Source organism: Onychomys torridus, chromosome 11, assembly GCF_903995425.1.
Source record: "Onychomys torridus chromosome 11, mOncTor1.1, whole genome shotgun sequence".
Classification (NCBI taxonomy): Eukaryota; Metazoa; Chordata; class Mammalia; order Rodentia; family Cricetidae; genus Onychomys; species Onychomys torridus.
This window is the reverse complement of record NC_050453.1, coordinates 3,479,833-3,492,772: the sequence shown is the minus strand read 5'-3', so window position 1 is coordinate 3,492,772 and position 12,940 is coordinate 3,479,833. Positions and strand designations below refer to the sequence as shown.

The window sequence follows — 12,940 nt, the reverse complement described above, 5'->3', positions numbered from 1 at the left end:
ACAAATAAAAACAAAACAAAAACATAACACCAGTGTTTATTGGAAGCCCAAGCTTCTTTCTTTTATTTTTAACAAAACAAAACATAAACCCTTCCTTCCCCACCAAAAAACAAAACAAAACAAAACAAAACAAAAAACCCCAAACAAAACAAACAAAAACCCAACAAAGCTACCAAATGGACATCTTTATTAGTAAACAGCTTAACAGTAGAAATAATACACTTTCCGCTCTGCTAGGACCAGAAATCGGCATGTCATTGTGACTCAGCAGTCACAAGAGAAGCATCACTGAGGAAGTGTATTGTCAGCCTCATGCTCAGGTACTAGTTCTCACAGATCACCCTCACGGAACACCACACACAAGGTGACTCCTCAGCTCAGAGTGGCTCATACTCCAGACACAAACACACCTCCTCTTCTTCGTCAGTGCTCTTTCCTGACGGCACATTAGAAGCACTTTTTGTCTCCTCCCCTAAAGCGGAGGCATCACCATTAGAAGCCTGGATTCCTTGTTCTGCTTCCCACTCCTGCAATACCTCCTCTAAGTTAAACCGACGCCTGTAGTTTACAAAGAAGTTCTTCACTTGGCCAACAGTCTTGTTGCCAATTACATCTGCAATAGCTTGAAAATCTTTACCATATCTGCGGACACCTGGAAAGCAAAGTAGACAACACACCTGTGAAGGGTCGGTGAGGAGAGCTGTGTGTACTACACATCATGCACACGCACATACCAGCAACCAACAACCTTCCTGATAACTCTGCTCACTTCTCAGTTCTGAGACAGGCTAAACTACTACTAAAGGTCACAGAGGAAAACCGTCAGTTACATCATTTCATGGAGCCGGCCACTTGCCTCAACTGAACAATCGGAAACTTACCATTTTTACATACTCAGTTATTTCCTCCCATCCTCTCTTGAACTCTGACACAGTCCATTTATTGTAAAGCACTGAGTTCTCTGCTCCATCCTCAATCCACATTCATTTATTTCCCTAGTAGCCAGCCACCTAAATTTGAGCAACACCGTTGGTGAACAAACTGGACTGGAAGGCGCCATCTCTTTATCCCCTCAATGGACGAGTGTGTCATATGGTTCCCGCATAATGAAAAGCAATTTAATTTGGGCCTTAATAGTAACTTCACCATGACTACTTGCCTAGCCCACCAAGGTACCAACAAATAGAAGTAATTAAATTATAAAATCAGAATTATCACGATCCAGTGGGCTAAGGAAAGGGTCTTCCATCTAACAGCTCAAAGACCTTGTGTGTGAGGACTGCTAGTGCTCTTTTCTGGGAGAATCAGGTCTGTGCTCACCACCTTAAACTTAGGAAGGGCACACACTGCTACCAGACATCTTAGGAATAAGGAAAGGCAGTAGCTGACTTATGGGTTGAGATCAACAATTGTGGTTCAGATCTTAAAATGGGATATAATCTATTGAGGTGAATTCCAAGAGATACAAGGATTCATATTTAAAAATAGATGTTCCTGACTCAAAATACAAGTCAAAAGTTTTTGATTTATACTTTGGTAACTGTATTGATATCAGAAAATAATCATTCATGAAAGAGATGAGAAAGACGACAAAAAGGAGGCGTGATAAACACCATTTAGTCAAAGATGAGAACGTAAGATAAAGCATGTCAAACACTCCAGAAATACCATATTCCTACTGACACTGACTGATATGAAATACCCAAATACCAATACAATGCGGAGTGATTCTGCTTGAAAATTCTACTCGTATTTAGAACTGAGAATTTGGGAACAAATATCTCCAAATAAATTCACCCAGCTGGGCTTGGGAGTCAGTCTCATTACTTTAGAGCTTTCTGGATGAGAAGTCTGACATTCTACTGTAAACGAAGAGGGTTTATAAGCTATGTTCATATTCTGTTCTAAAGGAAAGTCGTGCATGCCAACACAGACATCAGTTACAATGTTGAATCAACATTAATAAATGTATACTTTCTTTAACTCCAAACTGATTTTCATGGTTCAAGATGAATTCTAACAGTGACCTAGTTACACTGAGGGATTATATGGCAACAGAAATCCCAGGTTACCCATAATAGTTACTGTTAACACTCAAGTGCTCCCCACTAAGTGTTCTTCAGGAAGCAGCAGCTGTAAAGGGCCCGGTGCCATCTACACAAAACCTTAAGAAAGCTGTACAGAAGGGAACTGGTTAGAAGCCAGACAGGGTGCTCTCTCGGCACTAATTTTCACAAGGGCTACTTAATTTACACACACACACTCCTCCCGGAATTTGATTACTTTCGACTATTCCCTTCCTCCTTAATTTTCTCTTGTTTAACAAGCCTGATTTTGGCATCAGTCCTGTCACGTGCAAAATTAAAGGCTCTAATCTGAAAACTACTTCCTAGGAGAGTGCAGTGTTTCTGAAGACTCTGGTGCAGGCTCTCCTCTGTTCACCCAGGCATGGTTACGGTGAACCCAAGTGGGGCTCTCACTACCCTGCAGACCCTCTGGTTTTGTGGCTTTGTACTAGCCAAAGCTCCTTGTGGTTGCCTTGTGACTGCATCAGTCCCCCCTGCTTGCTTCTGTGTTCTGACAAACTCCAGAGTTTCTCACCATGGTGTGGAAAAACCCAGTGAAAATGCAGAGCAGCGCCGGAAGTCTGTGCAGTGTGCCCAGGAAAAGGGATTTTCTTTATCACAAGGTGTTCTCTTGTTCTTCCTCAAACTAGGGTGGCCACACACAGTGGCTTGGTGTGTGTGTGTGTGTGTGTGTGTGTGTGTGTGTGTGTGTGTGTGCGCGCGCGTGCGCACTCGTGCCTATGGAAACCAGAGGACTAGTTTAGATGTTGTCCCTCAAGTACCATCCACCTAGTTTTCTGAGACAGGGTCTCCCTGTGTCCTGGAACTCACCAAGTAGGCTGGATTGGCAGGCCAGAATCCCTGGGATTGGCCAGTCACTCCTCCCAGCACTGGGAGTACAACTGCACATTCCCATACCTGGTCTGGTTTTTTTTTTAACCTTGGTTCTAGGGATTGGACCAAGGTCCTTGTGCCTTGCGCTTCTCTGGCCAATGAGGGGCTGCTTTATCATCTTTGTACTCCCTGACGACTCAACAGTTTGTTTTGCTAGAAGATGGAATCCTTTAAAAATCTATACAAGGTAGTAGCCTTCAGCACACTATATGGAAGAGGAAAGTCCTAAGGTCTCTATCATGGTGAGCAGCCAGCTGGTGTTCCAGGACTGTTTCTTCAGAAGGGTCTCCGTCAGCCAGCCAGAGGACAACCTGGTGCAGGCAGTGGCCAGGAACAACTAGACTAAAGACGTGGCACCACAGCCACTGAGTGGCCTTCCCTCTTCATGTGGTCTGTGACAAACAGGGCAATCTATTGCTTCCTCAGCAAGGGACTTAAATACAATGGTTAAATCCATCAAATGGTTTAAGGCACATCTGAATGGAAAGTCCCTCTGCTAAGGTCAGTGGGGCAAACATCTGGAGACCCCCTCCAGAACCACAGCTGTAAATCCTGAGAGGAAAAAACTGTTTTTAGTCAACTTCCTAAACTTCTTGTTCTTGCAAATAGCTACTTTCAATCCTTGATAAAAATTTTAAAAATTTTGTCTGGGAGTTCAGAAAAATGGAACCAAGGGATTGTTACCATCATGTTTTATAAAGGTCCCATTTTCCCATCACTAGTCTACATTACTCAATATAAATACACCACTACACATAAACTTTTAAACATTTCCTGTTTCTCTTTTGTTAAAGGTAATTTTCTTTCTAGTACAGTGACACAGGCAGTGTCTGAACAATCCAGACTCTGAGTTGGGGGACCATGTCCGCTCACACTCTAGGAGCATGTAGACAGTGGTTCCCAATGACAGTCACGGACTCAGAAAGCCAGACAGCAGAGCATGGACACCGCTTCTGGTGTTTGGAGACAACAGAAAGCTAAGTACCCAGAGCGCGGAGGGACTCAAAGGCAGCAGAACTTCAGGCACTTACTTTCTCCTGCTTCTTACATCAAAATCTCTTAGAGGAGAAATTTAATATGTTTAATATACTTGGGAAATACAAATTTATCAAAAGTTTATTTCTGAAATAGAGTATGGCATCTAGAACCTCTGAGAATGTGGTTCTTCTCAATAACCAAGAGATAGATTTGGACAGTGACGTCTGAATCATAGCTTTCCCCTCCATTCTCTCCTGCTTCCCTCTGGGTCCTGTACTCACACCTTCCATGCTGTAAATTTAATTCCACTTCAAAAGCAATGGGAAATTTGAATGATTATCTGAAGTAAGCATGCCAGAGGCTGGCAGACTCAAAGATGCCCACTCTTACAGCCTCTGTTATAACACAAAGGCTACTCAAATCAAAAGCATGTCTTAAGACAGAAAAGGAAGTTTCCTATTTCCATCCGCTTTTGATTATTCATGCACTAGACTTACTAATCTCTACATTTTTAATCAAAGGTCAAACCAACTGCCTTCTACTTTATGAACCACTCTAGTTTTGGGTTTCTAACTATGAGATAAATCTAAAAAGGGCATGTCTAGATTTGCGACCTCACCTCTCTTTGCAGGTTCAACACTGTGAGCTACAGAGGAGATGGTGACTATGCACAGGCATAGCCCTCTGGACACAGTTCTTCCAGTCCCTGACTTAGAAGCTACAGCAGGTAAAATGAAAACTAAAAACTAAAGCTGATATCTTGATAAAATTTTGTTTTTCCTGAGATAGCATAAAGGTCAGAGAGCTAAATCTTTTAAGCACTAGGAAATGGTCATACTTCTGAAGTAGACTACAATAACAAGAGTGAATATTCACACCACACTCCTCCTGTGCTATCACATAAATGTATGTTTTTCTGAGAATAGCCAATTGCCAATAACCGTTTCATCCCATGAAAAAGGCCAGGCACACGGGGGGAAATGGGATGAGAGCTTCTTGCTGCTTACTGGCGCACTAATGATGTCCCCTCAGACTCCTCAAGAACACCACTGAGATCACGGCAGGACTAGAATGAACACAAGGAAGATACAGAAGGAGACAGAGTCCTGCCAGAGCCGAATGATCCCTGGTTCCACTTTCCACCAGGGGAGAAAGGAAAGGAAATGCTCAACTGTCAGCAATTGGTTGCTAACAACAGGAAAGGTTGGATATACTATTTAAAACCTAGGAATGAAAATGATCTTGTTATGCTTTTTGGTTTTAAAAGAGTTACTAAAGACGTGTACTCAGATTGAGTTCCTGATCAACAATGGCATCACTCTTTTCTCTAGGTCACTGTAACAGTACATTATGAGCAAGACAAAGCATTTCACATAAGGTGTCATAGCAGCATACACGTATTAAATATCCTGAACATAAAGTGCCACACAAATTAAAACCTGCCAAACAATTTATTATTGCTTTGCAATACTGAAGTGGCTGTTAAAGATTTACCACATCTAAGTTTATCATAAATATTAAAGAAAAAAATTCTTACTAAGTAGCATCTTATTAGCAAAGTCTACGTGTTAAAATGACACTATAGTTATATACACACCTCAACCAGTGAGACTCAGGGCATTGCTCCAGTACACTATTTATAAGATACACTTCTAGGTTATTTATGTAAATGTGTGGGCATACAGGACAAAACAGACCTTTTAGTCCTTTCTAGAACAACTACTTTAGACACATATAAATATTGTTTTATTCTATGAACTAACAATAGAAACAAAAAGTTCAAACAAAATGAAAACAAAAATTCCAAATAATTTTAGTCTAAAGAACTAAAAATGAGGCATTAACACATTGTTTTAGAAAGACCTTCAAAATCCTAAGAGCAAGGATGTTTCCATGCAAAGTGCTGTTAGAGTAACTTATTTAAAGGTAAATTTCTAAACGTGTATCACAGAACCCTGCACAGGCTTCAGCAGGAAGGAACTGTTTGGCTCTAAGCATTAGCATTCTCTTCTATTTTTTTTGGTACTTTTGAGCTATCTGCACATAAGCAGCTCAGGCCGCACACAGGAGCCTTCCCACCCCCTTCCCTTGACTGCAGCTCGGTATAGCCAACCACGCTGTTCGGTTCGGTGGACTCTGCCCCTGAAAGCTATCAACCTCAAGTGCTATGTGGAGAAAGATTACCCCAAATTTCCCTTGGAGATCCTCTTCAGAAAATCCTTTGCTGGAGTAATTTCTATTATGGTACAGAATTAACATACTAGCCAAACACTAGAAATCAGGGTTCGGTTCTTATCAGGCCACACTGCAGGGGAGGAGAATGGGCTTTGCATGGATAAAAAGAAGGCCCGCTCAGACTCTTGGCAGAGTTCTAAGCCCCAGTTCTAAATGCACATGATGCCACCTCTAAACAAAGAAGGAAGAGTGTTTGGAAATATTATAAACTCTGTGCCCACGCTTCAGAGGAGCCCCCTCTCACAGCAGTTAACCTCGGTAGAAAGCTTAGTCCTCAACACAACGAGGGCTCACCAAACAATAAGCAGACCACATTTAATTCACACAACAAATTCTGCAGATAGTTCATCATAAAGAGAAATAAATCCATGCTGGACACAAAAAATATACAATTTGCCCTTAAGCAGCTCAAACAGAAGAAAACCCAAGTTTACAATGTTCCCCATTTGCCCAGGGGTGCGTGCCATTGAGTGTTCACACAAACAGCACCGGTGTGATAGCGTACTTCCCGGGGTAGACAGTCCTTTAAAGGCACTCCGTGGGCTATCTCTTCGAAGGAATGACACATAGAAAACACATCGTTAATATTTTCATAACCTTGCACTTATCAAGTAGAGAAACAAAGAGCAATCAGACAAGTCAAAACGTATAGTTTATGTTCACGGGCGTCATCAGTGTGACAGTGACAAGCGGCACACCCTGAAGCTGAGCCACAGAGCGCCATGGGATTGGTTGTGCTCCTCAGGACCCTAAATCCACAGAGCCCTTTCTTGTCACCTTCCATGACAGGCAAGAAGAAACAACAATAACTGCTTATCTTTGGTATACCTTGCACTGCTAGCAGCTGCTCCTCTGTGGTCCAACGCGCATTAATTTTCTGATTTGACTACAAAATTAAAAAGAAGTTTCCTAATGAGGATATGAAGACAGACATTTTTCCAACTTGCTTTTTAAAAACTTTTCACCAAATCATAGACATGAGACTAATATGCTGACTCTTGGAGGTTTCATTTTCAGACGGATTAAATACATCTTGAGTTACCTTTTATCCACACAGAAAGATAACAAAAGAAAAATGCACTCATTTGGAAGACTGAACAACACTGATATTTCACTCATTTTTCCAATTACAATGTTCCTATTACACATCACAAATACTGGTTTTAGCCAGCGTTTAACATTTAAGAGACTGTTTTCTCTTGAGAGGGCCTGTGACTCTAAAATTTCTTCACTTCATGTGAAATAAAACCTATGCTTTCTCCTATAACAGTTGTACAAACCAGACTAAGAATGGAGGATAAGCTCAAGCCCTAAAATATTTCTTTAAATTTCTGAAGCAGAAAATGATTCATTGATAAGACCTTTTATTTTTCTTAAATCCCAGGACTTCCTAATGTTGCTCTCAAAGTCACGGTTAAAAACCCCACAGCAATCACCACCTAGCCAGATTTCAGTAGTTCAGTCCACTTGTGAGTAAGTCAAGGACCTTTAGTTAGAAGAAGAGAAACTGGTACAGCAGCTCACAGATGACCACCGGGAAGACTGCCAAGGTGAAGTACGCTGGCACAGGGCCTGGGCTTAGGGCAACGAGCAGGCAGCAAGCGTCCTTTGAGACAGCACATCAGCTCTCACCTCCGGGTGGCACCAATGAAATGAGGTTTACACCTCCTCATAAACACATACTCAGAAGAAAGAAACAACTTCAAAGTCAGAAACAAAATTTGAAAGGACAAAAGAAGAAAGATATAGAGCAAGGAAGGAACAAAACCAAAAACCAGAAATGACTGAATTTCAGGAGAGATAAAGGGGGCAGCAGACAGCCCGGGCAGCAACCAGATAACAAGCTTTGAGGACACTGATGGAGGCTGAGGAGCACAGGTTCTGAGACACAGAGAGTTGGCCAGCTGGGCCTGGGGTCACAGGACTGTAATTCCAGTGACTGGGAGGCTGAGGCAGGAGGAGTTCGAGTTCCAGATCAGGAGGGCTACTGTGTACAAGGATAGCCTAGACAGCTTATGAGACCTATCTCAAAATGAAAAACACAAAGAGGTCTAGGGACCCCAGGACCCTCCCTCTGTGAAAAGGAATCAATAAAACAAACCCAGAAACTCAAGCAGGTTCACAGAGAGAGAGCAGCATGGAGGAAGCTGAGCTGGTGTGTGAGTGGTCTGAAGCTGTTAAGCCAAAACCAAAGGAACTCACTGTCAACTCCTGGAAATTGGTACTGGAACCATTTAAAATGGGTCCAAATACTTCAGAGTGAATGGTGAAAAAATAAGGGGCTTACTGCAACTTAATCTGACCTAGAAACAAAAACATTACAAATGGGCTCATTCCTTTTATAAAAGGCTCTTATTTATCACTGTCGTGTGTATGATGCATGTCTATGCTGTGTACACAAGTGGCAAGGTGGAGGTCTGAGAACAACTTTGGAGAGCCGGTTCTCTCCTTCCATCTTCATGTGAGTTCCAGGGATGAAACTCAGGTCTCCGGGCTTGTGTGGCAGGTTCCTTTCCAGATGAGCCCTCTTGAGGCCTGGTTCATCCTTTGAGGCAGTTAATGACTTGGTCACCATGCTTTCTCTTCATTTTTGACAGCTTCTCAGACTACAGAATGGACCTTATCCTTTGGTTTTGAAAACCACGTGGGGCTTTGTTCTTTGACGGCCTCAATGTTTTTCTCAATTCCTTTAACTCTTCGTTGATCTAAATCATTCTTTCAGAAGTGCTTAGTTATTATTTTTTTTAACTGTTGCTTCTGAGGGAGTTATCTGTCAACAATCTTGTAGACAACAGAAGCTGTTCTCTTGCACAGACATCATCAGGTTTTCACCTGGGCAAAGTCTAGAGTTTCATTTGGTTTGTACTATTAGGACTTTATTAATCACGGTAATGGACATGCACAGTGCTGAGATGGTCAGGACTGACGGCAACTGAAGTTAACGGGAAGAGTGAGCACATCCTTGTCCGATAGCTTCTCGGGTCGAGTTTTGATACTGGGACTCTCCTGCATAAACAGCGACACTTAACTTCAGAAATTGCTGAGGATGATATGGAGATTGTGCCTGAGTCAATGAAGGCTGATTGGCGACTGAAATCTGCTGAAGCTTGTGGGGAAAATACCATGAAAAGGGAACAAAAATGAAGCAGAAATATGTACACTATAAAAATGCATTTTCATCTAAACTTTAGAAGTGTCTGAAAGGCATGGTCCATGTGCAGAGAGTCCTGGGCTCTGTGTGGGGAGAAGGGCCAAGTTCTCTCAGCAACTCTGCAGTGTTCAAAGCAGGACTTCATTGATTGCCACTCACCACAGGAAGGCAACAAGAACAAGGCTGGGAGGTCTGCACTAGGCCTGACAAGCCATCGCTGTGTTGGGGGAGGAGAGGGAGAGGGTGTGCTGTGAGGCATGACTTTACCAGAACAAGACTCTTAAGCCTGGAGAGCCAGCAGAAGGCGGTGCAGCCGGGAAGTGCTCATGGGGGGATGATGGGGAAAGGCGAAGCCAGGATGAGTCTCATTTGGGACACACTGAATGTGAGGCACTGGGACATCCGGGTGGAGTTCAGGGTCCATATGGACAAAAACACAATATTCATGTATCCAAACTATTTTCGAAGGTTTGAGAAAGTTTTATCACACAGGAGTCATTCACACATTGCTTAAAGGCTACAAGCTTTAAAAAAATTATGCTGTGTCCCTTCCTTTATAAAAAAAAAAAAAAAAAAGACTTATTTATTATGTATGACTGTAGGCCAGAAGAGGGAACCAGGTCTCATTACAGGTGGTTGTGAGCCACCATGTGGTTGCTGGGAATTGAACTCAGAACCTCTGGAGGAGCAGCCAGTGCTCTTAACCTCTGAGCCATCTCTCTAGCCCCACTGAGTCCCCTCCTAATGGCTCCTGAATGTTCTCCCAAAGGCAGCCAAGGACACACACTGTCCTAACACATCTACCAGCACTGGGACAGAGCACTAGGTTTTTAGCTGAACCCCAATATGACTGCCAAACTGATTTGGACCAGTGTTGCATAAAGACATGCACCATGCACTAGGAATTGCTCACTCTCCGAATCCCCCGGGGTTGTGTGAAAATGAAGACGTGACTGACGGAATGGCCCTCCGTCTGCAGGCCGGACTGTGCAGTCTGGGTGCATGCCCCTGGTGCAGTCCAGGGGACTGGCGGTGTTGCTGCAGTACTGCTGTGCCTCCTACCACACATGCCTGCTGCTCCCTCCGTTTCCTTAGCCGGTTGAACAAATTCATTTTAATGTATTTATAATGCAACTTTAACACTGTGGAGGGATGAGACCACATATCTCCAGGAGAAAAAGAAAAACACGAATTGTGAGCATAAGAACTTAGACCACGCCTGCATACATGCGTGTGGAAACTACTGTTGAGGGAAGACAGTACTAACAAGAGAATGCAACCTCAATGGCCGAAAAAGGAGAAGGAAAAGGAAGGATAACCACCTAAAACAGAGCTTAGGCAAAGGGCCGGGAACCCAGTTCCCGTTGCTGGGTCTGGCCTTCAGCGACTAGTCAGTTAGCCGCTAAACCGTAGCTCTGGCAGCAAATTGCAGGAAAGAGATGCTGAAACTGGATAGGACGGAGTGTTTGCTAGAATGCAGACAGGGAGCGGGGAGACTGCGGGAAACAGGACAACGTACTGGAAACATACAGGAGGCCTTTAAGTTTTTGATCCCTGAAACTTTAAAGAAAGGGTAACTAGAATTTGACTCATGACGAAAACTAAACTGTCACTGTCGTAGCAAGCCCTAATCTGAAATGCCTGTTTTAAAAGTAACTATACAAAGTCAGACAGTAACAGTAACAATGTAGAAGGTCACAAAGGGCAGGCCGGCCAAACACCACACACTTGCACTGACCCTTCCTGTCACATCAGGTTGTCTTATCTGCTTCTCCATTTTGGCACATCCTATCATCTCAGAAGGGCTGGAAAAAGTTACCAGGTTAAACTTCCTGCTCAAAGCTGGAAACTGAGCACCCATCATACCGGCTGGAAGCGAATACACAGGATGGGAATCCCAGTGCCATCCCTTTCAGTTACAGTTCTTCCTTCCCAGGCCCACGGATGTCACTGCCGTCACCTATCTGCCAGCCACCTATCTGCCATGGTCATAGCCAAACACACCTCCTCCAGCTCAACCCAGATTTTCAAGGAGACCCATGGACCTCTAACTTTGAAGTGGACTTGTCTCTTGTTCTCATTTCTATGGCTAAACTAGTCTACTCACTTCTTACTTCATACCTCATAAGCTTGACACATTAGCAGCAAGCACGTTTGCCTATTCTAGTTTACCTCGCCTGGACACTGCTGAAACAATTTCCCTATGATGACATCATTGCAGGGCTTTCCCGATTTAAAGGCATACTTCTCCTAGCTCTTCCAAAAGCATGGACACCCTGGCCCCTGCCTAACAATCTCCATAACAAACACCCTTGTTTATATTTCCCATTCCATGTGTTCATTCTTCTCTGCATCTACGATCGCCTTTCTAGGCAGAAAAGATTCTCAGTGTATTACCAGTTCACCAGCTAGCCTCCATCACTGTTACCCTCTCTCTGCCTGGAACCCCTCTGAACTTTGCACACGTGCACAAACCCCATTTATCCCTGTCCTCATCAGGTCTTTCCTGATGGTCCCAGTCAGAATGAGTAATGTTCAGTTGCTTCCCTACAGCATTTGTTTTTAACTTCCATCAATTTATCAGATAATATCTAGATGACAAATATTGTTTTAAACAGGCGGGGTGGAGGGGATTACCCTATCTCTATGTGTTTTCCCCTCCTCCCACATTTCCCATGGTACCTAAGTACTTCCTTACACAAACAGGTAAGCAATAAATAGCTGTAGAAGTCAATGTACATTCTCCATTAATTTTTATTCTAGATAAAATAAAAAACCTAAAGCCAAATTCATAAGTAAAGCTCCTTAATGAGAACTGCATTTAATGACATAATTACTCAAATGTTATTAACAATTTTGATTAGGTGAAGTCTAATCCAAGTGTGAAAGGATTGTCTTTCAATGTCTTTGATGTGATATAATTGGTATTTCAGAATATATCCATTCATGTTGCCTGGTCCCGAAAGCAACAGAATATGATAAACAAATACACTGCGGAGACTTTCTAGATGATGGTGCTTTATGTACTTCAAGTCAGATGAGATCATTAAATCAGCCAAATGCATCCAGACTTCGGGGAACCCATATACGAGACTAAGATTTTGATGATTTCATTTTGCTCATTGTTCTTATATCAAGAGATATAATAAATGTTTGATAACGTCTATCTCAGCAGCTGGCAGTTTTGCTATCCTATGACACTTTCTTCAAGTTTATGGCAGCACCAGGCACATTGACCAGTCGGGTCTAAAACCCTGGCTACAGGAGACGCTACTATGTAGTACTTGGTGACTTCTGAGTAAGTCAGCAGCCCCTCTGAGGGGCCGTCTCCTCACATGCAGCAGCTGGACCTGCTCCAGTTGCCCTCTAAAGACCAAAGAGGGGGACATAGTCAAGACAAGCTGTTTCCGGCACTTTCCCGTCTGATACCATGGTAATGAGTGAAACTACAATACTATGGAAAAAGAATTAACTTTTCCTTGAGATTTGCTACTTCTGTAAATTATCTGGGCCTGTTTTCTTGTGAGAGAAAAATGTTGATTATACGTTATTTAGCCTTTCCCCACACCTCTTGGGAATTTTAGTAGAATATCTAGAAATTCTCTATTTTATTCAA

The 12,940-nt window shown here is 42.8% G+C and overlaps 1 protein-coding gene across 5 annotated transcripts in view; it reads right to left on the bottom strand.

The window, feature by feature from the left end:
• Positions 1-12,940, bottom strand: part of Rcor3 (REST corepressor 3) — a 40,844-nt gene that overhangs the window by 2,126 nt on the left and 25,778 nt on the right. For 2 of the 5 annotated variants that reach the window (XM_036201861.1, XM_036201862.1), the window contains 2 exons: positions 7,002-7,059; positions 411-652 (listed from right to left, as the gene is read on the bottom strand). The exons of 1 other annotated variant lie outside the window; for it this stretch is intronic. In XM_036201861.1, coding sequence (XP_036057754.1) covers positions 411-652; positions 7,002-7,059 — 300 coding nt within the window. Of the gene's footprint in view, positions 1-122; positions 653-7,001; positions 7,060-12,940 lie in introns of those variants that run through there. 2 more of the 5 variants (XM_036201864.1, XM_036201866.1) reach the window with 2 other exon arrangements.